General features: G+C 42.6%; 1 protein-coding gene across 1 annotated transcript; it reads right to left on the minus strand.

Moving 5' to 3' along the window:
* Positions 1-7,710: 7,710 nt before the first annotated feature.
* On the minus strand, positions 7,711-27,379 carry CHRNA9 (cholinergic receptor nicotinic alpha 9 subunit). Its single transcript, XM_073612266.1, has 5 exons — positions 27,144-27,379; positions 24,193-24,338; positions 19,379-19,533; positions 15,785-16,317; positions 7,711-9,368 (listed from the first exon to the last, which is right to left on the minus strand). Exons 1-5 carry the CDS (start codon positions 27,208-27,210, stop codon positions 8,785-8,787), a joined length of 1,485 nt encoding a protein of 494 aa, XP_073468367.1. The 5' UTR covers positions 27,211-27,379; the 3' UTR covers positions 7,711-8,784.
* Positions 27,380-27,839: the final 460 nt, after the last annotated feature.

The following is a 27,839-nucleotide window of genomic DNA, read 5'->3' on the forward strand; positions in this document are numbered from 1 at the left end:
CATCTCCTGTACCATCTCTGCAGTCTTTGACCATCTCCTGTACCATGTCCCCAGTCCCCCACCATCTCCTGTATAAAAATATTTTTAAAAACAGTCACTTTCGGTATCGGTGTTGTTTCGGTATCGGTTTCGGTTTTCGGGATCAAGGAAGATTTCTTTTCGATATCAGTTTCGGCACCAAAAAACCCATTCGGTGCATCCCTAATAATAAATAATAATAACAATAACTGTAACTGAAGGTGATCTGCTGCTTATGTTTTTTTTACATCATATACAGTAAGCAATGAAATGGCTTGGTTGGGGACAAGTTTGCTTTGTGTCTATGGTCAACCTAAAGTCATCCACACATATAAGACTTTTCCCATATAATCACAGGCAATCTAGGTGCTTATTTATTTAACTGATCTTATCTCAAGGCACAAATAATCTACTGGCTGAAATAAACCAGGTCAGCAGATAAACTTCTGTCACCAGCAAGGTCTGCCTTCCAGCTGCCAGCCAGATGGTATCCGGTCACCCCAGTCATTCTCTAGAACTGCTGTTAAGAGTGAGTGAGAGTCATCTAATGGTTATAGATACCTTTAAAAGGTGTAAATGGCCACTCACATGGAAAAGGGATAAGTGTATCTAAACACCCAAACCAAGCCAAGTTTAGGAGCTGCTGCGGTTAGAGGAGCTTCAGCCTCGATCTCCTGAACACATTCAGGATAGTAATGTTTTAACCACTGACCGCAAAATTGCATCAAAATCACAGTAAAATCACGGCACGATTTTGCTGCGGTTTGTGGTTTCCCCGCGGCCCGTGGTCGAAGTAGGTACAGAAACTGTTTTTGTTGCTTTTGATATAAAGGGTTTATATAAATGTTTAAAAGCTGCAAGCACCCGTCAATGTAAAATGGTTTGTCTCATTTCTTTTGCTGCTACTTTTGTTGGACAACTTGGTCTTTTGAAGGAAGTTGAAAAATAACAGACTAACTGGTTATAACACCAGGTGAAAATAAAGCAAAAAATAAAGCCTAATCATGAAAGGAATGCAGCTTTTGCATCTAAGGATTGTAGGTTGCAATATATTACATTTTTGCTTTTTGGTTCATATAAACTTTACCATTGCCTAGGGGCACCACCCCCACAATCTATAAATTTGGAAATGTTAGTTGAGCGGACCAAACTTGAAAAGTGGCCAACTTGAAATGAATAACTCAGCAATCAAAATTAATTTAATATACAGGAATATTTTTATTATACAGGATTATTATAGTGCTAACAGTTAACGCAGCACTTTAATTACACCTATAGCGGACAAAGTAACTCTGCGATCCAAATGATAACATCCATAATAGATTATGCCAGCTTAGCGTATATAGAATATATAGTCCTGCTTCTGTCACAGCTCTCACATGTTGACTTCCCTTTCCCCTTTCTCAGATTCAGTCACTAGCAGTGCACGTTGTTGCCACTAGGGGGCACTGCATGCCAACAATGACAGTGGATACAGGTTTCCATCTACTGTTACAGCAAGTCAATGTGTTATTGTTTCAGCTTGCAGCTAAAATGTAAATATAATGTTTACCAGCTCTTGTTTGATTATCTGCCAGTCTCTCAGCAATAAATCTGTCCCATAAAACCAGGAAGAGGACATTCATTTGCAAGGCAGCTAGTTAAAGAATACTTTAAAATGCTCATGATTGCAAAATAAGGGTCACAATCTCAGAGATGTGCAGCCACATAATAGTTGCCAACTATTCCTAGTTAAACAAAAATAACATCCCTATAATAAGACTCTATATGCCCTTGTAGCGTCACATATGGCGACCCATCACACTTGGCTACCCTCTGGAGTGCGCATGCGTGACGCCCCCATATGCGTTCCAACACTTTTACGACAAAATAGCACAGTAAAAGCGGCTCCACCCCTAAGTCCAGGTTCAAGCCACTTTGCAACAGGGCCCCTCGTGGGCTCGCTTTGCTCGCCACTCTTCGGGCACAGCCTCGCTTCGCTCAGCATAAGTATATTCTAACTCTATGTCCACTTGGATGGTGGGGCTTGAACCTGGACTTAGGGTTGGAGCCACATAATAACTGCACAAGCGCAGTTCAACGTCAGTTCCGTCACACTATCTGACGGTTTTAGTGTGTCGTAATAGTGTTGGAACGCATATGGTGGGGTCGCGCATGCGCACTCCAGCAGGAAGCCAAATGTGATGGGTCACCATATGTGACGCTACACCCTTATTGTTTCGTTTTGACCTTCTACCTATCTGTCTTTCCTTTGCAGGCCCGAATATGGGAATAGTAACAAAAAACAAGTCTAGAGAAGAAAGATCGTAACATAAAGTGTATGAAAATATAACATAGTAAACCAATCTTATGAGTCTGATTTACTGAAAGGAAGTGCACTATGAAGATAATTTTTTTTTCTTTACAAACTCGCGGTGTGGTACACAAAAACAAAACACCATAAATGAACCAAAAAATTGCCTGTGAACACACAAAAAGTGCACTTAGAATATGCCAGAAGGTACCCTGCCAAAGAGGACACAAGACACATAATTGTGAAGTGGAAGGAAAATAATAAATGGTTTTCATAATTTTTTACAAATAAATATGTGAAAAGTGTGAGGTCCATTTGTATTCAGCCCCCCTGAGTCAGTACTTTGTAGAATCACCTTTCACTGCAATTACAGCGGCAAGTCTGTGAACTGTAAGCTCTGAACATGGCAAACGGGTGTACTCCATTTCATGTTCTGCTGCTTGGGAATAGAGGTTCCAGTTTTTTATTTGCATGATGTATGGGTCTATTGGAACTTTTTGTCCCATGCATATTTCATATAGTGCCTTGAAAAAGTATTCATATCCCTTAAAACTTTCCACATACAGGGCAATCTTAGAAGAAAACCTGTAATGCCCCGTACACACGGTCGGATTTTCCGACGGAAAATGTGTGATAGGAGCTTGTTGTCGGAAATTCCGACCGTGTGTAGGCTCCATCACACATTTTCCATCGGAATTTCTGACACACAAAGTTTGAGAGCAGGCTATAAAATTTTCCGACAACAAAATCCGTTGTCAGAATTTCCGATCGTGTGTACACAAATCCGGCGCACAAAGTGCCACGCATGCGCAGAATAAATTAAGAGACGAAAGCTATTGGCTACTGCCCCGTTTATAGTCCCGATGTATGCGTTTTACATCACCGCGTTCAGAACAATTGGATTTTCCGACAACTTTGTGTGACCGTGTGTATGCAAGACAAGTTTGAGCCAACATCTGTTGGGAAAAATCCATGGATTTTGTTGTCGGAATGTCCGATCAATGTCCGATCGTGTGTACATGGCATTAGAGTCTGCAAAAGACTTGAGACTGGGGCAGAGGTTCACCTTCCAGCAGGACAACAACCCTAAACATACAGTCAGAGCTACAATGGAATGATCAAAGCATATTCATGTGTTAGAATGGCCCAGTCAAAGTACCGACCTATAAATTGGCGGTCTCAGCTTGAAGGTTCATTATTAGCCTATGAGAGGGGCTGAAGATACATTTACTAGAAGTTACTATTGAGCAAAGGGAATGCTTGTTGCTGCTTTTAACCCTTTTTTCACTGAGCCAATCAAATCTGAAAAAAAAAAGCTTGACAGAATGGATGTCTGTCTTTCTGTCACTGCGGGTGGGTCCACTATAAGGCAAATCACCAGTAGCGGGGCCCTAAAATCAATCTGCTCACTTATGCCTAGGTTACCAGTAAAAGGGATTATTACTTACCTTTTGCTCCTCCCAGGAAAACTCTTCTCCTTAACTCTCTGGGTTGCGGACAGTCCCTTGTCATTCTCACGAGCAATGCAGGGCCATTAGTTGAGGATGTCAGAGTGTCTGTGACCACTGGAGCACTTTATGGTCTTATAGTATGGAAGGAGGCTGCAGAAGGGAGGGATTAGGTAAGTAAAAGTAATTTTTACTGGTACCTTCGGCATAAACAAGCATTTAACCCTTACAATGCTAGTGAATTTTGTTGTTTTCCTCGGAAATCAACTTTAAAAAGTAAAACCACATTTTTTTTGAGGGAAAAAAATCCCATACAGGTCAGGTGTATACAGTGCAAGGTTTTTGTTGGCTTTATTGCTCATGCCCGCCTGATTCTCTTTTGCAGATGCTGAGGTAGGCCATGTATTTATAATCTTACTTTTGCTATGATCACATGAGCACTCCCAGTGTTGTACTAGAAAAAAATTTCATCTGATCGGTCTCGAATGTCATTTTAAGCAAGAGTCCTACCTTCTGAGGACCAGTCTGTATGGAGAATTTAGTGGCTTGCTAACAAAATTAAAAAAAACAAAAGGTGGTTGGACTCATTAAGAAGATACAGAAATAGAATTCAATGTAGTTTATTCCAGCTTGTATGAATGTATTTTTTGCATTTTTTGGAGTTAAGCATCACTTCTGATTCCTGTATCTGACTGGAATTAAACTGACTGGCATCATTGTAAAGCAGGTAAAGAGTATTAAGCTGGGATCTTTAGGAGCACGGAGGGGGACACAGAGAAACAGACAAAACAAACATTAGAAAATTTCAATAACCACATCCAGGTAAAGTACAACCTCAGGAGGAGCTACATTTCTAGTGCTGTAACCCTTGAGCTCACTTAAAGTGGATCTTCACTGCATCTTTTTAACCACCTCAATACAGGGCACTTACACCCCCTTCCTGCCCAGACCAATTTTCAGCTTTCAGCACTCTCACACTTTGAATGACAATTACTCGGTCATGCGACACTGTACCCATATGGAATTTGCATCCTAGAGCTTTCTTTTGGTGGTATTTAATCACTAGTGGGTTTTTTGTGCTATAAATAAAAATAGACCGTAAATTTTGTGAAAAAAATGCCTTTTTCTTTGTTTCTGTCATAAAATTTTGCAAACCAGTAATTTTTCTTCATAAATTTTGGCCAAAATGTATACTGCTACATATCTTTGGTAAAAAATAACCCAAATTAGTGTATATTATTTGGTCTTTGTGAAAGTTATAGAGTCTACAAACTATGGTGCCAATCACTGAAAATTGATCACATCTGATCAGGCCTTCAGTACATCAGGTGTATCTCATTTCTTGAGACACAGTCAGGAAAGTACAAATACCCCCCAAATTACCCCTTTTTAGAAAGTAGACATTCCAAGGTATTAAGTAAGTAGCATGGTGAGTTTTTTTAAGTTGTAATTTTTTCCTACAATTTTTTTTTGCAAAATGAAGATTTTTTTAAATTATTTTTTTACAAAATTGTCATATTATCAGGTTATTTCTCACACATAGCATATGGCTACAACAAATTACACCCCAAAATACATTCTGCTACTCTTCCTGAGTATAGCGATACCACATGTGTGAGACTTTTACGCAGCCTGGCCACATACAAAGGCCCAACATTGAAGTAGTACCTTCAGATGTTCTACGAGCATAAATGACACATCTCATTTCTCAACCACCTATTACACTTTTGAAGGCCCTGGAGCACCAAGACAATGGAATTGCCCACAAAATGACCCCATTTTGGAAAGCAAACACCCCAACGTATAATCTATGAGGCATAATGAGTCTTTTGAACAGTTCATTTTTTTCCAGAACTCTTTGGAGAAGTAAAAAAAATGAAAACGCATTTTTTTTTACACAAAGTTGTCAATTTATAAGATATTTCTAACACATAGCATGTATATAGCAAAAATTACACCCCAAAATACATTCTGCTACTCCCGAATATGGCGATACCACTTGTGTGAGACTTTTACACAGCCTGGCCACATACAAAGGCCCAACATTGAAGTAGTACCTTCAGGCGTTCTACGAGCATAAATTACACATCTCATTTCTGAACCACCTATCACAATTTTGAAGGCCCTTGAGCACCAGGACAGTGGAATTACCCACAAAATGACCCCATTTTGGAAAGCAAACACCCCAACGTATATTCTATGAGGCATGGGCTGCAGATAGGCACTCGTGTACTCTGATGGGCTGCAGATAGGTACTCGGGTACTCTGATGGGCAGGAGACAGGTACTCGGGTACTATGATGGGCTGGTGACAGGTACTCGGGTACTCTGATGGGCTGGTGACAGGTACTCGGGTACTCTGATGGGCTGGTGACAGGTACCTGGGTACGCTGATGGGCTGGTGATAGGTACTTGGGTACTATGATGGGCTACAGATAGGTACTCAGGTACTCTGATGAGCTGGTGACTGGTATTCGGGTACTCTGAAGGACAGGTACTCAGGTACTCAGTATTCATATGGACTGTGACAGGTACTCAGGTACTCATATGGACTGTGACATGTACTCAGGTACTCAGATTGACTGACAGGTATTCAGGTACTCATATGGACTGTGACAGGTACTCAGGTACTCGGGTACTCAGATGAACTGTGACAGGTACTCAGGCACTCAGATGGACTGTGACAGGTACTCGGGGTACTCATATGGACTGGGACAGGTACTCGGGTACTCAGATGGACTGTGACAGGTACTCGGGTACTCACATGAACTGTGACAGGTACTCAGGTACTCAGATGAACTGTGACAGGTACTCGGGTACTCAGATGAACTGTGACAGGTACTCAGGTACTCAGATGGACTGTGACAGGTACTCGGGTACTCAGATGGACTGTGACAGGTACTCAGATGAACTGTGACAGGTACTTCGATGGGTGGTGACAGGTCCTCTTTATTGGGAGGGGCAATCAGTGCGTGTTGGTTTACACTGTAAGCGGTAACGAGATGTTACCGCAATCTCCTTCTCACACATGATCGGTGTGTGAGGAGGAGAACCCGGTAACATCTTGTTACCGCTCTATGTTTACATTTAGTGATCGGCTGTAAAAGGATCACAGCCGATCACAAGGTAAACAGCCGCCGGCCAATGGCTGTTTACCATCGTCGGTGACGAGCTGTGTTCCCGGGAACACGTCGCCACCGATGTGCACACCCAGCGCGCTCGCAATCACGTGCATGCGCCATGCAAAGTGGAGCGGTACCATCTGTAATCGGCCGTGATGAAGGCATGGCTGATCACGTGGTAAACAGCCATGCCCGATGGCTGTTTACCCCCCTCGGTGGCAAGCGGTGTCTCCGTGACACGCTGCCACCGAAGGTATAGCGTTGCGATCGCGTGCATGCCCTGTTTAAATGGATGGGCGTCATATGACGTTCTCCCAGAACAGGAGCCGCGCCACCTGGCCGTCATATGACAGCCAGTGGGCGGTAAGCGGTTAATATTCAAAGCAAAATCCCCCATCCATCCATGTCTCTATGCTTTATTCTGTTGAAAAATCACTTTGAAAAACAACCCCCTAGCATTTCTGGCCATGGCATCTTGAGTAAGGGCAAATGATTTATGTAGCACTTACTTCCTGGAATCTATCTACCCTTAGCCCAAGCATGCATGCATGCAGGAGAGTGTGCTTAGCTGAGAAAAACCCCTATAGTTTGCCTAGGCAAGAAGTAACCATGAAGTAACTGAAGAAATGTAAAAAAAAAAAAAGTTTAAAACAAGTAAATATGATATACTTTTGTATCTATTTACTAATGCTAGCAGCATGAAGAATAAAAATAATAAATGTTGATTGGGAGAGTGAAGTTCCATTTTAAGATTTATGAAAGGCAATGAGCCAATCACAGAAGGCGGATTGTTGAAAATTCAAAAATCTGTGAAATAACTATCTGTGTGCAGGTGGAGCTAGCCAGTGGCTCTGCATAAACACATAAACTGCCCTTTGATCAAGTGTCCTGCTGCTGCCATAGCAGTGAACAGGTGGAGACAGGGCCTGGGCAGGAGGGTCAGCTTCCCTGGGTGCAGTGGAGCAAAGGGGCAAAGAATGCATGCAGGGTGGGGCACCCATTCTATAGGATGTAATAAGAGTGGTGGAGGGGGGCGCAGTTCTGGATCCCTGCCCTGGGCGCTGGATGACCCTGTCCTGGTACTGGGTGGAGAGAACCTAGACCTGCTGCTAGGTAAGTAGCACACAGGTTTTAGCAGCAATTGGGTAAGGTATGAACAGATCAGCTTCTGATTAGTCTATGATTCTGCTATAAAGGAAGACTAACATGAAGCATATAAACTTTTTTCAAGGCCTTTGACATAAACTCAATTCTCTGACTTAAGACCCACATATTAGTTGTAGGGCCACCTGGAATAAAATGTTAATATCACTGCACTGAAGCAAATATGTGGGTCAAGACTGAGTGAATGTCCACTTCTACCAAAAGAGAAAAGTCAACATATCTGTAATAGGGCGTACACACGGTCGGACTTTTCGGCTACAAAAGTCCGACGGATGCCGACGGACCAAATCCGGCGGACAATCCGATCGTGTGTGGGCTTCCCCGGACTTTCAGATGACTTTTCTAGTCGCAAATCTGACGGACTTTAGATTTGGAACATGCTTCAAATCTTTACGTCATAACTCCGCCGGACCCAGAAATCCGCTCGTCTGTATGCTAGTCCGACGGACAAAAACCCACGCTAGGGCAGCTATTGGCTACTGGCTATTAACTTCCTTATTTTAGTCCGGTGTACGTCATCACGTACAAATCCGTCTGACTTTTGTGTGATCGTATGTAGGCAAGTCCGCTCGTTAGAAAGTCCGCCGCAAGTCCGCCAAAAGTCCGTTGAAAGTCTGTCGGAAGGGCTGTCGGACTTTTGTAGCTGAAAAGTCCGACCGTGTGTACGCGGCATTAAGATGTAGACCAAAGTTCTATTATCAATATTTCAGCTACTCAGTAATGACCAGACATGCCTCACACTATACAGCCTTCGCAATAATTAAAATACTCATAAAAAAGACCATAGTAAAGAAGACCCACATAAAGAAGCGGTCCATCACCTTGGCCACTTTCTTCCACTCAATTCCATTAAGGCTGATGGATTTCTGCTCCCGGTACCAGTTAGTGATGTATTCAATGTTACTTGCCAGAACTCTGTAATGGATGCAATGATGACAGTACAGATGACGAGGGATGTTACACTGGCCTCCCTTGTCCCCGGCAGCTTGGTCATTTAGGTTAGCATGGATGTCCATGTCACAGAAAAAGTCACCTTCCGCAGAGAGTGGTTGCTTTAAAGAGTCATGAAAATCCTGTTCTTTCTCATAGACATCATGGGAATGAACACTGTCCTGTGAAATGGTGTCACTTTCTTCCTGGGACCGGGTGCAGTTCTCTCCCACATCGTAAACAAAAAATATCTTGGACATGTAGTCAAGTATGACAACCCTTGCCCAGTGAGGGATGGGCTTTGCTTCTGCCCCACATAGGTGAATGTTCATAATGATGATAGTCAGCGCTGTTGAGGCTGTAATCATTGTCATTGTAGCTATGTAGTATTTACCTAAAGTAGATAAAAACATTCAAATATATTCACGATATAGCATGTTCTTCTAAGTTCATATGTAAAACTCATTCATTTTCAATTTCATAAGATATCTTTAAAATATAATAAGCAATTAAACTTATTCTATGTACGCAAATGTGATTTATGTAACACAGATATAAAACATGTAAAAGGATTGAGCTGGCAACTCTGTAGTCCATATAGCGATTTTAATAATTGGTTACAAAAAGTGACAAGCAAAATTCTGACGCGTTTCGGCAACAGCCTTAGTCGTAGCATCTTTTTACTTGTTTCTGCTGTAGTGTGTAAGGACAAACTGAGCCTGAGCACCTGAAAGAAGATCTTGCAAATTGGATTGGGAGTTCCCCGTTGTGTGCACTGTTTCTCTTCAAACATACATAAAACATGTCTACAATATGTGCATGAATTTGTATGTCTAGCCTGCTTCGCGCTTATTCTCGAATCAACTTTTTTTCCTGAAACAGTCTCACTTGAAGGCTCCCAAAAACAATGCGACTACAAACATTTAGACGCTTACATAATTGGGATGCCTTTTAGGAAACAATTGAAGCTTGATGCACAGTAGGTAAAAGCTTAAAAAATGAAAAATGAAAATTCTGATTATGATGATTCTGAGAATATTTTCTCCCCCTCTTTGCACCGCTACAGTAAAGTAGATACAAACGCTATCCCAGAAGATAAAAACCTCAGTACAATTAAACTCCAATTTTCTTCAGAATATTTCCAGTTAGACTTACCAGTGACAGTATTTCTAGGAACAAGTACCCCTCTAACTTCCTTGGCCTTCAGTGAGCTTAAAGAATAAATCCACTTTTGTTGAGAAAAAAACATACCCCCGTGGGTGATCAATGTATATGGCAGGGATTTTAACAAACTTTGTTGCAGATTCCTACCTTTTGTTATTGTGGAAAAATAGTTGTTTGTTTGTCTGTGTTCATGTGCATCTGTATGCGAGTGGTTTTGTAATTATGAAACAGCTGCTGCACCTGCAGGGCTCTAATGAGGAAAATAGCAGGGTCTGCATCCCTTTTAGATGTGCTTTTCGTTTGGGAGTAAATTACATTTGTGTTGCAGGGGATGCTTAAAATTGCATTTGTATCTTAGTGCAGACTTCTGGGAAAATCGGTAAGCCAATCATTCAAGCAGGAAATAACATACCTGGGATAGCCATATTGCATTGCCTTTTACAGAGAATTACAGCGCTGAAGATTAAAAAGGAAAGGTAATTTTTAATAACATTCAATTACAATATGACTTGTGTAGCAATTGAATATGCTATGTTATTATTTTTTTAGTTTGCTAATTATTCTTCCCACGAAAGTGGCGATACCCTTTAACCACTTCCCGCCCGGCCTATAGCAGATTGACGGCTGGGCGGTGGTTCTGTTATCCTGACTGGGCATCATATGACGTCCAGCAGGATAACATGCCACCATGCACCCTCGGGGGCACGCATCACGGCGATCGGTGGAGTGGTGTGTCAGTCTGACACACTACTCCACCGATCTTGGTAAAGAGCCTCCGGCGGAGGCTCTTTACCACGTGATCAGCCGTGTCCAATCACGGCTGATCATGATGTCAATAGAAAGAGCCATTGATCGACTCTCTCCTGACAGGGGGGGGTCTGTGCTGATTGTTTATCAGCGCAGCCCCCCCTCAGATGACCAAACTGGACCACCAGGGACGACACTAGGACCACCAGGGAAGGGGGCAACATGTGGATGGCCAAGTATGTACCCCAAGGCCATCCACATGTGCCCAATGTGCCCAGTCTGTGCCCAATCTGTACCAATCAGTGCCCACAAATGGGCACTGATTGGCACCATTATATTTCAGTGATGCCCAGCAATGCCACCCATTAGTGTCATCAGTGCCACCAATCAGTGTCATCAGTGCCACCCATCAGTGTCCATCGGTGCCAGCTGTCAGTGCCCATCAGTGCCCATCTGTGCCACCTATCAGTGCCACTCATAAGTACCCATCAGTGCCACCCATAAGAACCCATCAATACCACCTATGAGTGCCCATCGGTGCCTCCTATGAGTGCCCATCGGTGCCTCCTATGAGTGCCCATCAGTGCCGCATGCCAGTGCCACCTATCAGTGCCCATCAGCATAGGCGTGCGCACAGGGTGTGCCGGGTGTGCCCAGGCACACCCTAATCCCCCCATGCGCATTAGTGTTCTTGTTCTGTGTAGCAACAGGATCATGGGAAAGATCTCCCTCTTACACGCTCTGCCATAAGAGAAGTGTTTATCCTTTTCTCTTTCACTGTGCCAGCAGGGAGATCAATGTGCTGGGGTCATATATATGTGGATACATACACATGCATGTGTGTTTGAGCTTAAGGGTGCACACCCTAATGCATTAGACTGCGCACACCCATGCCCATCAGTGCCACCTATCAGTGCCCATCAGTGCCGCCTATCAGTGCCCATCATCAGTGCCCTGCCCGTCAGTGCCACCTCATCAGTGCCACCTCATTGGTGCCACCTCATCGGTGCCCATGAGTGTCGCCATATCAGTGCCCATCATTGAAGAAGAAAACGTACTTATTTACAAAAATGTTTAACAGAAAAATTTCAAAATTTTCGGTGTTGCGCAAAAAATAAAAAAACTGCAGAGGTGATCAAATACCACCAAAAGAAAGCTCTATTTGTGGGAACAAAATGATAAAAAATTTGTTTGGGTACAGTGTAGCATGACCGCGCAATTGTCATTCAAATTGCGACAGCGCTGAAAGCTGAAAATTGGCCTGGGCGTCTAATTGCCTGGTATTGAAGTGGTTAAAGTGATTCAAAATGTCATTTTTTTTCTTTAAAATAATAAACATGTTATACTTACATATAGTTTTGCACAGAGCAGCCCCAATCCTCCTCTTCTAGGGTCCCCCGTTGACGCTTCTGGCTCTTCCCAAGCCACTTGCTATGGGGGCACAAGTGCAGGCTCACTCCCCAACCATGCCGTCTGCATCTTGACACAGATAGTAGGTCTCGGGCCCCGCCCCCTGCTCCCTCGTCACTGGCTGTGATTAACAGCAGCAGGAACTAATGGCTCCTGTTGCTGTTTCTGAGCCAATGAGGAGGAAGAGGGCAGACTGAGCCCCCGTAATGTGTAATATGAACGTGGTTGTAACATAAATGTAAGAGTAGGGCAGTTGTGCCAGTAGCTGAGATGTGACGTGATCTGTAGAAGTAGTGTAATTGTACATAAAGTTTAATTTTGTGTTATTAACCACTTCAGCCCTGGAAGGATTTGCCCCCTTAATGACCAGGCCATTTTTTACTATACGGCACTGCGTTGCTTTAACTAACAATTACGTTGTCATGCGACATGGTACCCAAACAAAATTGACGTTCTTTTTTTCCCTCACAAATAGAGCTTTCTTTTGGTGGTATTTGATCACCTCTGCGGTTTTTATTTTTTGCGCTAAAAACAAAAAAAGAGGGACAATTTTGAAAAAAAAAACAATATTTTTTAGTTTTTGCTATAATTAATATCCCCAATTTAAAAAAAACGAATTTCTTCATCAGTTTAGGCCGATATGTATTCTTCTACATATTTTTGGTAAAAAAAATTGCAATAAACATATAATGATTGGTTTGCCAAAAAGTTATAGCGACTACAAATAGGGGATAGATTTATGGCATTTTTATTATTATTCTTTTTTTTACTAGTAATGGCGGCGATATGCAATTTTTATTGGGACTGCGACATTGTGGCGGACAGATGGGACACTTTTGGCACATTTTGGGACCATTGACATTTATACAGCGATCAGTGCGATAAAAATTCACTGATTACTGTGTAAATGTCACTGGTAGGGAAGGGGTTAACACTAAGGGGCGATCAAGGGGTTAAATGTGTTTCCTTGTTTGTGTTTCTTACTGTAGGGGGGTGGGACTGACTAGAGAAGGAGACATATCACTGTTCCTACTTAGTAGGAGCAGATGATCTGTCTCTCCTCTCCTGACAGAACAGGGATACATGTGTTTACACACTCAAATCCCCATACTGGCTCTCGTGCCCGCAGTCTTCGTGACGCATCCTGTCCCCCCGTCGTGCAGTGGGCACGCCTGCTATAGCTGTTTAAACAGCCGACGTACAGCTAGGGCGATTTGCGGGAAGAGCAGTATAATGACGGCAGCTGGTTGGCTAGTGGTTAAAGACACAGTATTCAGTAATCAGCCATACACATATGTTGGTCTATTAGCATTTGAAAAGGACAGGGCCAGCTTCTAGGATAGAGTTGACACCTAGATGCCAATAAAGTATCTTATCTGAGTTAACATAGAATTTTCTGAAGCCTCAAAGAAGAGGGAAGGGCAGAACGTGGGTCATAAAGTCTCAGTGGTAGACTATGTACTAAAACTATGGGAGAATATGGACACTCTGATGAGCTTTGTGCTCATCAGAGCATACGCAGCCCAAACCACCCTGAAACAATGGTATGACTGGTTTGCCTGGGAGAGGGTATATGAGGTAGGCCACAATGTTTGGGTACTGGTCCCCATGCGGCAGAACAAGCTGCAAGCAGCATGGGGGGGACCTTACACTGTACGTGAAAAAAGGGGCAATGTGACCTACATGGTATCGCTTGATGACCGTGGTACACGGCTCAAAGTGTACCACGTGAACATGATGAAGGTGCACCATGACAGATCAGCCTAGGCTCTCCCAGTCTGTAGTCTGTTACCAGAGAGTGGGGCCAAGCCACTGGTGACACCCTTGGGGAGTTGCAGATCAACCTCCAACTGACTACATGGGAACAAATTGGGCACATTGCTGGATCAAGATCGGGCTCAGGAAAGTATAAGTGTGAACCTTCATGCAGAAGTTTTTTTACCTTAATGCATAGAATGCATTGGGGTAAAAATCCACTGCCTTTAGCAGCACTTTAAAGTATACTGCTGCCACTGAGTACACAAAGGCAATAAAGAAAAAGTCTAAAGGGTGGGGACTATGTAGCTGTCCTGGAAGATTCCCAGAAAAAACATTACTGGTATGTCTAACTGCTAACTTTCCCAAACATCCTCCAGGACAGCTACGTAAGAGGAGAAGCTGAGTTGTTGTCATACATGGCTAGACCAATCAGTTTATAACAGTTTTAATGCAAAGGTCAGACCTCAGTTAAGTAATAAAGGTGTTGCAAATTCCACTAAGCCCTAATGCAGAGGCTGTAACACACCTATCCCATAGCCCACTCTTGTGTTTTATATAGTCACAGCCTTCCTGCTTTAATCAGGTATTTACTTACTGTATTATTTATAATCTCGATGACATCATGCACTATCTCTGTGTCCCCATCTGGGAGATTTACTTTAATTTCCCGTCTAAGAAACTTAACAGGAAATTAGTAGAGATCTCTCTAAAGTGGTGGGAAATCCCACCTTCAGCACCCAAACAGGTGTTCTCTCTGGAGGAGGTCCTCTATACTTCTGTGCTGGTGCAAGCTATAACATTTTGGAATTGCTTTCACTTTTTTGTCTTGTTTACAGTGGTAATCAGGACATATGGATCATAGTGGCTGTCCTCAATAGAGAGAAAAGCAGCAATAAAAATCTGACAGTGGCTCTCTTTTCCAAAGTCTCCAGAACGAGAAAAAGTTTTGGATGGATTTCTACTTTACGAGTTTCAATAGTTATCAAATTATAATTTATTGGACAGGTATTTGTAAGACAGGAAACAAACACTCTTGCGCATTAGTGTGATAACCGAGCGGTCTCTGACTCAAGGGATAGTGTCTCTGGTCTTGCGGCCCTCCAGGATAGGGGATATCCTAATAGTCATAAAAAGATAAAAAGAAGAGGGTGCACCAGCCTTGTGCATTATCCAAATGCAATTTATTAGTAAAAACAAGATAAAAACTACTCACAAACATGTGGAGAGTAACTGCTTGTAAAAGCCATCAAATTGTGGCAATCAGTCCTGGAACCAACAGTCTTCAGATAGCAAAGGGGGGCCATCTAGCCTAGACTCTGAGGAAGAAGGTACTCCTTTGAAACGTCAGCAGCATTCCTGATGTCCTCCCCTTTGCTATCTGGAGAAAGTTGGTTCCAGGACTGATTGCCACAATTTGATGGCTTTTACAAGCAGTTACTCTCCACACGTTTGTGAGTAGTTTTTATCTTGTTTTTACTAATAAATTGTATTTGAATAATGCACGAGGCTGGTGCACCCTCTTCTTTTTATCATCTTATTTGTAAGACAGGGCATCGGAAGCCTTAAAAAAAATAGTAGCTGTGCAGCAGAAGCCACATTGTGGAGGCCCTTCCAATGTTACTGAAGAGATGGAGAAAGCAGGATTATCTGGAGTCCAGGCACAGTCATACACATATCTTTCATTATCTTTTTATTTTTTATTTATCTATGTGCTGAAAGAACTATACTTACCTATTAATGGCACATTTTCAGAAGGAGGCATGCTTTCTGCAACCATCAGCTGAAAGACAGTCAGAGCCAAGAGTACAGTGACTCCTAGAGATACCTTTTCCCCAGAGTCTGCAGGGAGGTAGAATCCTAATGGAGCCAGGAAGGATATCATTAAACATGGGATTAGCAAGTTGAATATGTAGAAAGAAGATCTCCTCTTGAGAATCAGAGTGAAGGTGATATCAGGGTATGGCTCAGAGCAGCATCCGTATGTAATGACATTCTTCACTGCCGGCATGCCTTGCATTTCCCATTCCACGTTTTCCACAAAGTCCGACAAGTCTCCTGTGTCCATAGCATTTATTATATCCACTTGATTACCATTGTAAGTCCAGGAACCAAAGGTTAGATTACACTGCTGCTTATCAAATGGGAAATAGGAGACATCCACAACGCAGGAGCTCTTGGTTATAGCTGGGGAATCCCATGTGATCTTGCCATCATAACGCAGAACAACATTTGTATTTGCCGGTTCAGAAAATTCATCATCTGCCCTGTGAATTGAAAGCATTGAAAAAATCAATAGGTGGTAATGTGTTCAGAGTCACACATTGTGCAATGCATTGAACTGAGCAGATACGTTTTAGGTCAAATAAAATATAGCTGTACACATAATAGTAGTAAACTCTTACAATAACTCATCTCAAAGAATAAGTATGTAATAGTAATAAGTAAGACCTTAAATTACTTTTTAGATTAGAAGATACTAAGGGATATGTATCAATGCAAAAAATGTTTTTAAAACTATTGTTTTTTTAGGAGCAGTGATTTTAATGATGCTTAAAGTGAAACAATAAAAATGAAATATTCCTTTAAATATCGTGCCTGGGGGGTCCCCTTAGTCTGCTTGTAAATTGGCGCATCTGTGCGATGTATAGAACATGCCGCAGCAATAATGACATTTCTAAAGGAAAAAATGTCATTTAAACTTGTTTGCTGCTGTAATGTATTGTCGGCTCCCGGCAGTATAGATGTCCGGGTCTGTGGGCAGGGGGCTTATCGGAATCTGGAAACTCCCTTTAACAAGGGGGCCCCCAGATTCCCTCCCCCCCATGTGAACGGGTAGGGATACATTGTACCTCTACCCATTCACCAAAAAAAAGTGTCAAAAAAGTAAAAAAAAACACATAAGACAGTTTTTGACAATTCCTTATTAAAAAAGAAAAAAAAAAAAAAAAGTATCCCGCGATGTACATCCATCGTCAAACACAGCGCCCGACGGACCCAAAAAATAGAAAAACCAATGGGAGGCCTCCCGGTGACTGCTGTCTCTTGGCTTTAACAGCTCTTTTATAGGCAAGGGCAGAGCTACCCGCTAAGGTAACTGGAAACCCCACCCCCTCTGACATCACATGAGGTCACATAACGTCAGAAGGAGTGGGGTCAGTTGGTTACGTCACTGGGTGGCCCCGCCCTTGCCTATAGAACAGCTGTCAAAGCGAAGAGACAGCAGTGAGCGGGAGACCTCCCATGGAGGCGGAGCTTTTTTAGTTTTTTCTATTTTTTCGGTCCATCAGGTGGCGTGATTGAAGATGGATGTACATTGCGGGACACCTTTTTTTTTTTTTAATAAATGGAGTCAAAAACTGTCTCTTGTGGTTTTTACTTTTTTAAACTTTTTTGGTGAATGGGTAGGGGTACAATGTACCCGATATCCATTCACATGTTAAAGGGGGCTTCCAGAATCCGATAAGACCCCTACCCGCAGACCCCAACAACCACCGGCCAGGGTTGTCAGGAAGAGGCCCTTGTCCCCATCAACATGGGCACAAGGTGCTTTGGAGGTCACCCCAAAGCACCCTCCCCATGTTGTGGGAAAGCGGCCTGGTATGGTTCGGGCAGGGTGGGCGCTCGCTCGTCCCCTCCCTTTCCTGGCCTGCCAGGCTGCATGCTCGGATAAGGGTCTGGTATGGAGTTTGAGGGGTACCCCACACCATTTAAAAAAAATAAAATTGACATAGAGTTCCCCTTAAAATCTATGCCATACCAAAAGGGCCTGGTATGGATGTTGAGGGGGACCCATACCATTTTTTTTTTTATTTTGGCATGGAGTTCCCCTTAAAATCTATACCAGACTCAAAGGGTCTGGTATGGATTTTGGGGGGGGACCCTACGCCAATTTTTTTCTTAATTCTGTCATAGGATTCCCCTTAACCACTTCAATACACTGTATTATATACTCTGCACTGCACTATATACTCTGCACTGTATTATATATACTACACTGACTGCACCATATACTCTGCACTGTATTATATATACTACACTAACTGCACTATATAATCTCCACTGTATTATATATACTACGCTGACTGCACTATATACTCTGAACTGTATTATATATACACTACACTGACTGCACTATATACTCTGAACTGTATTACGTATACTACACTCACTGCACTATATACTCTGCACTGTATTATATATATTACACTGACTGCACTACTGTATATACTCTGAACTGTATTATATATACTACACTGACTGCACTATATACTCTGAACTGTATTATATATACACTACACTGACTGCACTATATACTCTGAACTGTATTAAATATACTACACTGACTGCACTATATACTCTGAACTGTATTATATATATTACACTGACTGCACTACTGTATATACTCTGAACTGTATTATATATACTACACTGACTGCACTATATACTCTGAACTGTATTATATATACTACACTCACTGCACTATATACTCTGAACTGTATTATATATACACTACACTGACTGCACTATATACTCTGAACTGTATTATATATACTACACTGACTGCACTATATACTCTGAACTGTATTATATATATTACACTGACTGCACTACTGTATATACTCTGAACTGTATTATATATACTACACTGACTGTACTATATACTCTGAACTGTATTATATATACACTACACTGACTGCAATATATACTCTTAACTGTATTATATATACTACACTGACTGACTGCACACTACACTAACTACCTGCCTAATCTCCATTTATTCTGCTATGCTGTGTAAGCAGCAGCCTTATATAGTGTGGGGCATGGTCTTAGCCCCTGAGCCACCCTGCCTTTGGCTAATCATGGCTCTCACAGCACATTGCGCTGTGATTGGCCAAAGCATACAGGTCAGGCACATGCTATTGCCAATCAGCAGTTGTCAATGCACTGCGATCTCGCAATGCATTATGGGGCGCATTGCGGCATGCGAATTTCCCACGAGCGTCCCATATGTTCTACGAACAAACTAACACCCAATGTTCGAGTCGAACTTACGTTTAACTCGAACATCGGGACCATCCCTAACTCACATTCCTACATACACATACTATGGCCAGTTTAGATAGGATTCAATTAACCTACCAGCATGTGCTTGAAGTGTGGGAAGAAACCCACACAGGCACAGGGAAAACTTTCTTCTATCCAAATCAAATACTTTTTTTATATTATTTCCTATAAGAAAGTGCAAGGTTTCAGCATAATGAATAGGAATATACTGCAACAAAAGAAAAAAGTACCATATGTAGTTTCTCTGACCTGTCTACCTACTTGTTATAGAGCACGATATCTGGTCTCCATACCATGTTGCTTGGGATACGGATAGAATCTAGACCATCATAGTCATCTCTGTTCCACGTCAGGTATGCATCAAACCAGCTTTGCCTAATCCACAAGTATGCTGTCAATATCTGATTCCTTTCATCCTGTAAAAAAAGAAATGTTCACATTTAAAATGTACAAATTTAAAAATATCTCCCCAGCTAGTAGGAGAAGCAGGCAAAGCAGGAAAGTCTAACGCCTGGTACACACTTATGCCGCGTGCACATGATCGGACATTCCGACAACAAAATTCTGGATTTATTTCCGACGGATGTTGGCTCAAACTTGTCTTGCATACACACGGTCACACAAATGTTGTCGGAAATTCCGAACGTCAAGAACGCAGTGACATACAACACCTACAACGAGCCGTGAAAAATGAAGTTCAATAGCCAGTGCGGCTCTTCTGCTTGATTCCGAGCATGCGTGGAATTTTGTGCGTTGGAATTGTGTACACACGATCGGAATTTCTGACAACGGATTTTGTTGTGGGAAATTTTGAGAACCAGCTCTCAAATTTTTGTTGTCGGAAATTCCGACAACAAATGTCCGATGGAGCCTACACACGGTCAGAATTTCCAACAACAAGCTCACATCGAACATTTGTTGTCGTAAATTCCGACTGTGTGTACGCGGCATAACAGTTTTTTTTTACGTTCAAACCAGTGGGCTGAACAAAATAAAAACTGAAGAGCTCAGGAGGAGCAGCGACACCCCCCCCCCCCCCCCGCTGAGCTACTGTGTTCTGACAGGGGGCGGTTTTTGGACCGGCTGCTGTACACACTAGCCGAATGTTGGCCAGTTCAATAGAAACTGCCCAGTACACGGCCCATGCGTACGACCCTTAATGTTTTGGATCATCGACCAGCAATGTGAAAATAGAATTTAATATCTGCCCCATGTTCATAAATAATAATACACAGAAAAGGTTTTAATACAACGAAATGCTTTGATATTAAACATCAAGGCTACAGTTTGCCCTAAGCAGGAAAAAAAGAGTAAGAGTCCTACAGTGCATGGAAATGGAGATCGATAGGTAAACCTTTATGTAAACTATCTGTGTGATGGAGAGTAAGAGGTAAAAGGAAAGAAGAAGCAGACATTTTGTGAGAGGAGGCAGTGGTGACCGGCAGTGTTGCCAGCTGTCAGTATTTTTACTGGCAGCCAGTAAAAAAACAGGCACTTTTCTCCTGCCAGTAAATGCCAGTGACAGGAAAAGGTTGCCAGGAAAAAATATGGCAGTGCCTGAGTGTGTTAGGTGATGTCACGGTGCAAGGGAGCCGAGCGGAGCTGCCGGAGCCTCGTGTGCGGGTCTGCGGGAAGGGGCAAGGCAAGTCGGGAGTGGGGCTGTCAGTGCTGATTGGACTGGAGTGGACTAAAGGGACCACCTGACGTGGAGAGAGACTGTCACTGTGATAGGAGGGGACATGTCGTTTCAGTGAGGTGTCATCATCCTGTCCCTGAGCTACTTACATACTATATCTAAGAAATATGTTTTTTGCCTTCATAACTACCCTAAATCATATTGCAATCACACTGTACTTGTTTGTAGCCTAAATACTGAAATTTGCCCTTAAAACTGCAATTTTGTAACTTCTGGAAATGTCAGTGAAAACGTGACTGTGTCAGTAAATTGTGGGTGTCGTGTCAGTAAATTTCAATATAGTAGGTTGGCAACACTGGTTGCCAGTGAGAGAGATTGTGTCTGAGGGGTGGATTGATGACTGTATGGTCTACCCTTCCAAGCAGTGGGGACCCTAAGTTCGAGCCAGCTACATAGCAGAACCTTCTATAGGCGGGGCTGGACCACGGGTGTGCGAGGCCTCATGAAGTATACAGCAGCTTCCTTCCATACATTTGGGCTGAAGAATAAAGTGTATTGTTCCTAAAGAACACCCCCCCATGGGAGACGGATAGATGGGAAGGGGGAAGGCTTCCTTACCTTAGGAGGCAGATGTCCTGCCCGGGATGACACTCTGATCCCTCCTCCTCCTCCCTTCCCTGTCCAAGCCGGGGAGTGCTGGATGTGGCTGAGCTGCTGTGGGTTAGCCATCCCTGGAGACAGTGGCGGCTGGTGGGTGGGTCGGTTGGTCTTCCCCTGCGTCTCCTCCAGCCGTGCGTCTCCTCCCTCCTCTTTCCTTTTCCTCCTAGGCCAATAGGATCACTTCTCCTTTCGGCCAATTGGGAAATGGGTCTCAGGAGGAGAATCAGTGTGACAATAGTGAATATTCATTCGCTATTGTCACACAACTGGGTGGGCTCAGGGCGCAGTGCTCTGTGCCCCGAGTACACCCTTTTTCAAAGCCTATTACAGCTTCTGGCTCTAATCACCTGCTTTAAAAAAAAAGCTCATTGGAAACCATGCTTACGGAGCCCTGCATGTAGATTAGGGGGCATGGATGGGGGGCTGCGCCCCTGCTCCCCTAATGGACGGGCCCCAACTGCTTTGTAGTCAGTACCAGAATAGGTGTCAGTGGTAAGTGAGAAGACATTATCCTACCAGTCTGGAGCCCGGTGTGAAGCTTTAGCCTTCAGCCACAAGGGGTGCTAACTAACACACTTAGGTGGTATAATCATTCTAACACTTAAGAAATAAGTGCTGCAGTGCTGCAGCACTTGGTGTAGTTGGAAGGATGCACTGTATTGGAGAATTCACTGTGAAAAAGTAAACAAGTGATTGGCACATGAACAGGCGCATGACTAGAAGTCATTTCTAGTGATTGGCTGTTGCAACACGAAGGGTTATACAAATTGCTGTGGTGCAGAAGTGTCCTAGAATCCATATGGCTAAAGAGGAAGCCAGAGGCTACATTACCATGCTTCATCAGCAGTTACTGTAGAAGCTACCCTAAGTCGAACCAATACCCAAAGGACTTGATACCAGCATTCGTATCAGAGCCAGGCAAGGCTTTTCCATGTGCTTTATGGAAACCGGGAGGCAATGCGCCCTTTATGCCGACAATGTCAGAGGGTATGTGAGCAGGTGGATGCTTGGGCATGGTGCAATGGGTCAATGGGTGTCAGACATTCCTCTTTGAGGCCTGGACCTTGTGGAGGAACCCAGAAACTTAAATGAGGAAGGAAATGCCAAGGTTTTGTCAGAGTCCACCTTACCAGTTGTGTCAGAGATATCAGTCTCTAATGCCTCTGGCCCCAATGGGGATGGATTGGTCAGGCTGCGTGCTGATTCCTCAAGCTGCAAGGGGTTAAGTGAGTGCATGGGGGGTCCACTGGAGAAACTGTCTTGTCGGAGCCTCCTTTGTGTTCCGAAGTAAGCTTCATTGAACCGGAACGCATGTTAGCTCAGTTCCAGTTTACAGTGTAACTGGGCTTTAAGGTTGTGAGAGAGATCGTAGCCACCTCCACTGCCATTACCTTGTCGTCCATCCACGATGAGGCATCGAATCATCTGCCTGAGCTGTCCAATTCACCTTTGCTGCCATTTATGTCTGGAGACTGGGGTTAACAACCCACACTTTCGACGGAGTTTCAACTGAGTTCTGATGCAACGGACTTGCCTACACACGATCACACCGACTGATTCGAACGTGAAGACATACAACCGGACAAGAATAAGGAAGTTCATAGCCAGTAGCCAATAACTGCCCTTGCGTTGTTGTTCGCCCGTCGGACTAGCATACAGACGAATGGATTTTTCGTCCGTCGGAAAGATTTGAAACATGTTATATTTTTAAAGTCCGTCTGATTTCTCTACAGCAAAGGTCCGATAAAGCCCACACACGATCGAATTGTCCGGCGGATTCGTTCCGTTGGACCTTTGCTGTCAAAAAGTCCGGTCGTGTGTACACGGCATTACAGTGTGCAGCGACAAGGTGCTGGATGTGTTGGAGGACCCTCCACACCAGGTGCCCCATGGGTAGCGGAGCAGGTACTCTTGTGACCAGTACTGTGGCTGGAGTTAATGAACGCTAATGTATTACATATTTCAGTTTTGCACCTGTTACTGTACATTGATAACATTTTGCCTGTTCTGTAATAGAGAGTGTGGACTGCCAGTCTTTTTATTGTGTTTATAGTATGAGCACACACTATATTTAAGTGTGGGGGAGTGTAGGCAGGTGTCTAAAATGCTAATTGTGATTGTTGTTTATGGGTTAATGAATGGGTATTGTAGAGTTAGTGCACTGTGTTGTGTCTGTCGTTTGGCCTTTGCATCTTCCCGTAGCAGGGGTATTTAAACAGGTACAGGTTGGGCCAAGGGAGTTTGGAGACTGGTCGTGGGAGGGAGAGGAATCATAACGTGTTCTCACGTTCGGAATTGTTGGCCAACATTTGTGTGACCGTGTGTATACAAGACAAGTTTGAGCCAACAACCTTCGAACAAAAATCCACAGTTCTGTTGGCGGAAGGTCCGATCATGTGTACGCGGCATTAGAGGGGTAATTATATGTAGTGTCACTAATGGAAACCAATTCTCTGGATGTCACATGACTCATGATCCAGTCATCACATCAGACAAGATCTGGATGTCAAATGATTGTTGTAATAAAAGAAAAGACTAATAAATGATTAGTGCAAATGTGTATGATCTCTTCAGGCAAATGTGCTTGTACCTTAAGGGAAACGGTACTTCTGGTCAATCGACTCTCCCACTGGGAAAGCTGAACTAAGTCTGCCACAGATAAGGAGGGGACATATAAATATTCTTCAATCCAGCCCCAAATGGCTAGAACAGGTGAACGTTATCTGTAGGCATCTTGATACAACATTAAAAAAGAATTTGCTTCATTGAATTTACTCACAATGTCTTTAATCTGAGAAAGAGTAATTTGCAGGGTAACATTTAATGCTCGGTCGGTATCTTCCACCGGTCTCAAGGCATTTGCATAATCCTCAAACAGATCCCGGAATAGCATCTGTGCGTATTTTCCTTTTGCTGATTGTACCCCTTAACAGAAATAAATAGAGGATAGTGAAAAAAATTATACTAAACTGGATACCAGCCTTTCTCAACATTTTCAACCTAAGCGAACCCCCAAAATAATTTTCAAGTCCCTTACTAAGACCAAATTTTACATTGATAATCAGTATGAAGAATGCAAAATAGGAGGTCAATCAGTCACAGTTCAAGGCACCCCTAGCAATCTCTAGAGAAATCCATGGTTCCATGGAACACTGGTTGAGAGTAGCTGCCATATACATTGTATAAATTCTGTTTAAAGTGTATGTAAGCCCAAAATCTATTTGCCAACATGCTCAGCCTCAGAACTAACTGTATACAGTTTTCATAAGCAAATAATTTTTTGTGAATCAAAGTTTCTTACTTGGAGACCATGCCAGTTCCAGGTGCAGGCTAACACTAAGCAACCGCTTTGCAATTTGCTAAAGTGTTGTCAGACTATTGTGTGCAGTCCTTCAGCTGACTTTTGAGCTGATGGACCTGATAAGCAGCCCAAAGTCAACTGAAGAAGTTTACAGGGCAGGCTACTAATTGACCCAGGCATGCCCTCAGTCGGTGACATCACAAGGGGGCGGGGTCACCCATTGACGATCCTAAACATGAATCATTTTATTCAGCCTTTTTAGCTCCAGGTGCTTCCCATAACTTCCACAGAACCTATTTTTAAAGCTGAACTGCAGGCAAACAGTTTACCTGTAAAACATTATTGTATTTATGTTCACCCAGTTATGTAATTTACATAGTCCTGCCACATAGCATAGCCCTGTCTTGAAGGGCCTAACTTTTCAGTGCTGTAGTAACATTTACCAGTCTTATCCCTCCTGTAAATAACAGTGAAAGGATATTTAGCAGGCTGGTGAGCTCATCTCTGTGTCACTCGGCTCTCTCCACCTGTCAGTATGGTATGTCCCTTGTGTGCATATGAGCCCTTCTGATTAGCTCCTTTGCACTGCTTCTCCCTTCACCATTCTGAGCTCTGCTGTACATGGACAAGAGGCTGATACAAGGTAAAATTCTGGTATTTCCACTACTTTCTTTAAAAAAAAAAAAAAAATAAAGTTAATGATGCTTTAATGAATACAAACCTGCATTAATATGTATTTTAAATATCTACCTGGACTTTAGCTTTAAATCTTCTGTGCATTCATTGCACAGTCTGTATATAAACTACGAAAATCTGAAGATTATATATATATTTTAACCCTTTCATGCCTAAGCCTATTTCTGACATTTGTTGCTTACAAGTTAAAATCTGTATTTTTTTCTAGAAAATTACCTAGAACCCCCAAAAATGATATTTATTTTTTTAGCAGAGACCCTAGAGCAGTGATTCTCAACCAGGGTTCCTCCAGAGGTTGCTAGGGGTTCCTTCAGCATTGGGCAATTTCTGCCTCTCAGATAAGTTCCCACAGACACCACTGATCTTTTTAGCTATCTGTAGGGAGGTAATTCTTCCCAATGACCAAAGTGTAAGGACCATTCTTCCCACTGACCATCACACTAATGTATCATGAGTTGTAGATTTCAAATTTTTAGCAGGGGTTCCCTGAGACCGGAGAACTATTTCAAGGGTTCCTCTGTGTTGAAAAGGTTGAGAAAGGCCGCCCTAGAGAATAAAATGGCGATTGTTGCAATATTTTATGTCACACGGTATTTGCGCAGCGGTCTTTCAAACACAATTTTTGGGCAAAAAAGACACTTTAATTAATTAAAAAAAAAAAAAACTAAACAGTAATGTTAGCCCAATTTTTTTGCATAATGTGAAAGATGATGTTACGCCGAGTAAATAGATACCTAACATGTCACGCTTTGAAATTACGCTCACTCGTGGAATTGCAACAAACTATGGTATCCAAAAATCTCCATAGGTGATGCTTTAAAAAAAAAAATAAAACAGTTATCAGGTTAGGGTTACAGAGGAGGTCTTTTGATAAAATCTTTGCTCTTACTTCGACGATCGAGGCAATACCTCACATGTGTGATTTGAACACCGTTTACATATGCGGGCATGACTTACGCATGCGTTTTCTTTGCTGTGCGAGCACCCGGGGACAGGGGCGCTTTAAAAAACTTTTTTTTTTTACATTATCACTTTAAAAAAAAAATTCTGATCACTTTTATTGCTGTCACAAGGAATGTAAACAACTCTTGTGACAGTAATAGGTGGTGACAGGTATTCTTTATGGAGGGATCGGGGGTCTAAAAGACCCCCAGTGCCTCCTTTGCACTTAAAAGTATTCAGATTGCCAAAATTGGCAATTCTGAATACTGAAATTTTTTTTAAATCGGCGCCACAGGCAGCTGAATAAACCGGAAGTGACATTGTGACATCACTTCCGTGTTTTTACATAGAAGACTTGAACGGCAGGCATCACCCCAGTATAACCCCTTCAAGCCGAAAATGCTAATGTCCGTACAGCCGGCACTAAGGGGTTAAGGTTACACAGATATTTATTGGAAATAAAACTATTTGCTACACTTTTGGAGACAGTGATACACATAGAAGGCTTAGCCATGTACTTCCCTGGTATTTATAGTCGATGTTTCACATCCGCACTTTCTATCATGTAAATCTGTCTCTTATTTCTACTTGTGTTACATTTTCATGCCATATCTACATTTATAAACATATTATACTGTTAGATATCTCAATATGTTATCAAACAATTCTGAGAGTGGCAAACTGACTTTCACACTTCATACCAATTCATGCGTACCAAAAATTTCACAAGTTGGTCACTAACTGGCCAAGGTCAAATAGCAGACTGAATCATTTTTAGTAACTGATCTCACCTTTGAGGTCCAGAACTGTTGAGAAAAGCCACGTTAAACCACAAATTGCTGCTGAATATGTCTTCATCTTTTTTTTACAGTAGAAAAGTCAATTTAGAAGCTGAATTGTTCACTCAAAACAATGTTGATGGAAGAAGAAAGATGATGAAATAGTTGTCACGGAACTGCAGTCTTTCCTGGTATCTAATTTATGACAGAGATGTACAAAAAGAACATGCAGTGCTCTATAGCCAAAGAGAAACTGATACGGTTCTGAGCAACCAGTCTACAAAAGGTGATCTGATAGTGTCACGGTCCAGTGATAACTAGTATACTAGCAGCCACTATGTTCTACTGTTTCAGCCTGTTCAGTGAGATGGCGTATCGCTGAAACAACATGCTTTTTTTAATGGCTAATAAAGAATGCATTACACCCAGCCACGGAAATGAAGGTTTTCATGCAATTTTAAAGCCAACCCACTTGTCCTACACCCTCCACTAGAGTGTATGTTAAGTATCCTGAGCAGGAAGACAGTTTGGTATGACGGTATTTACTGATTAAAATGTATGAAAAACCACATAATCTATATTGTATTTCAGTCTGTTTGACATAATGGGGTTGATTTACTAAAGGCTAATAGACTGTGCACTTTGCAAAGTGCAGTTGCCCTCTGCAAGGGCAATTGCTCCAAAGCTTAGTAAATGAGGTACGGCTTC

The sequence above is a fragment of the Aquarana catesbeiana genome, linkage group LG01 (assembly GCF_042186555.1).
Source record: "Aquarana catesbeiana isolate 2022-GZ linkage group LG01, ASM4218655v1, whole genome shotgun sequence".
Lineage (NCBI taxonomy): Eukaryota > Metazoa > Chordata > Amphibia > Anura > Ranidae > Aquarana > Aquarana catesbeiana.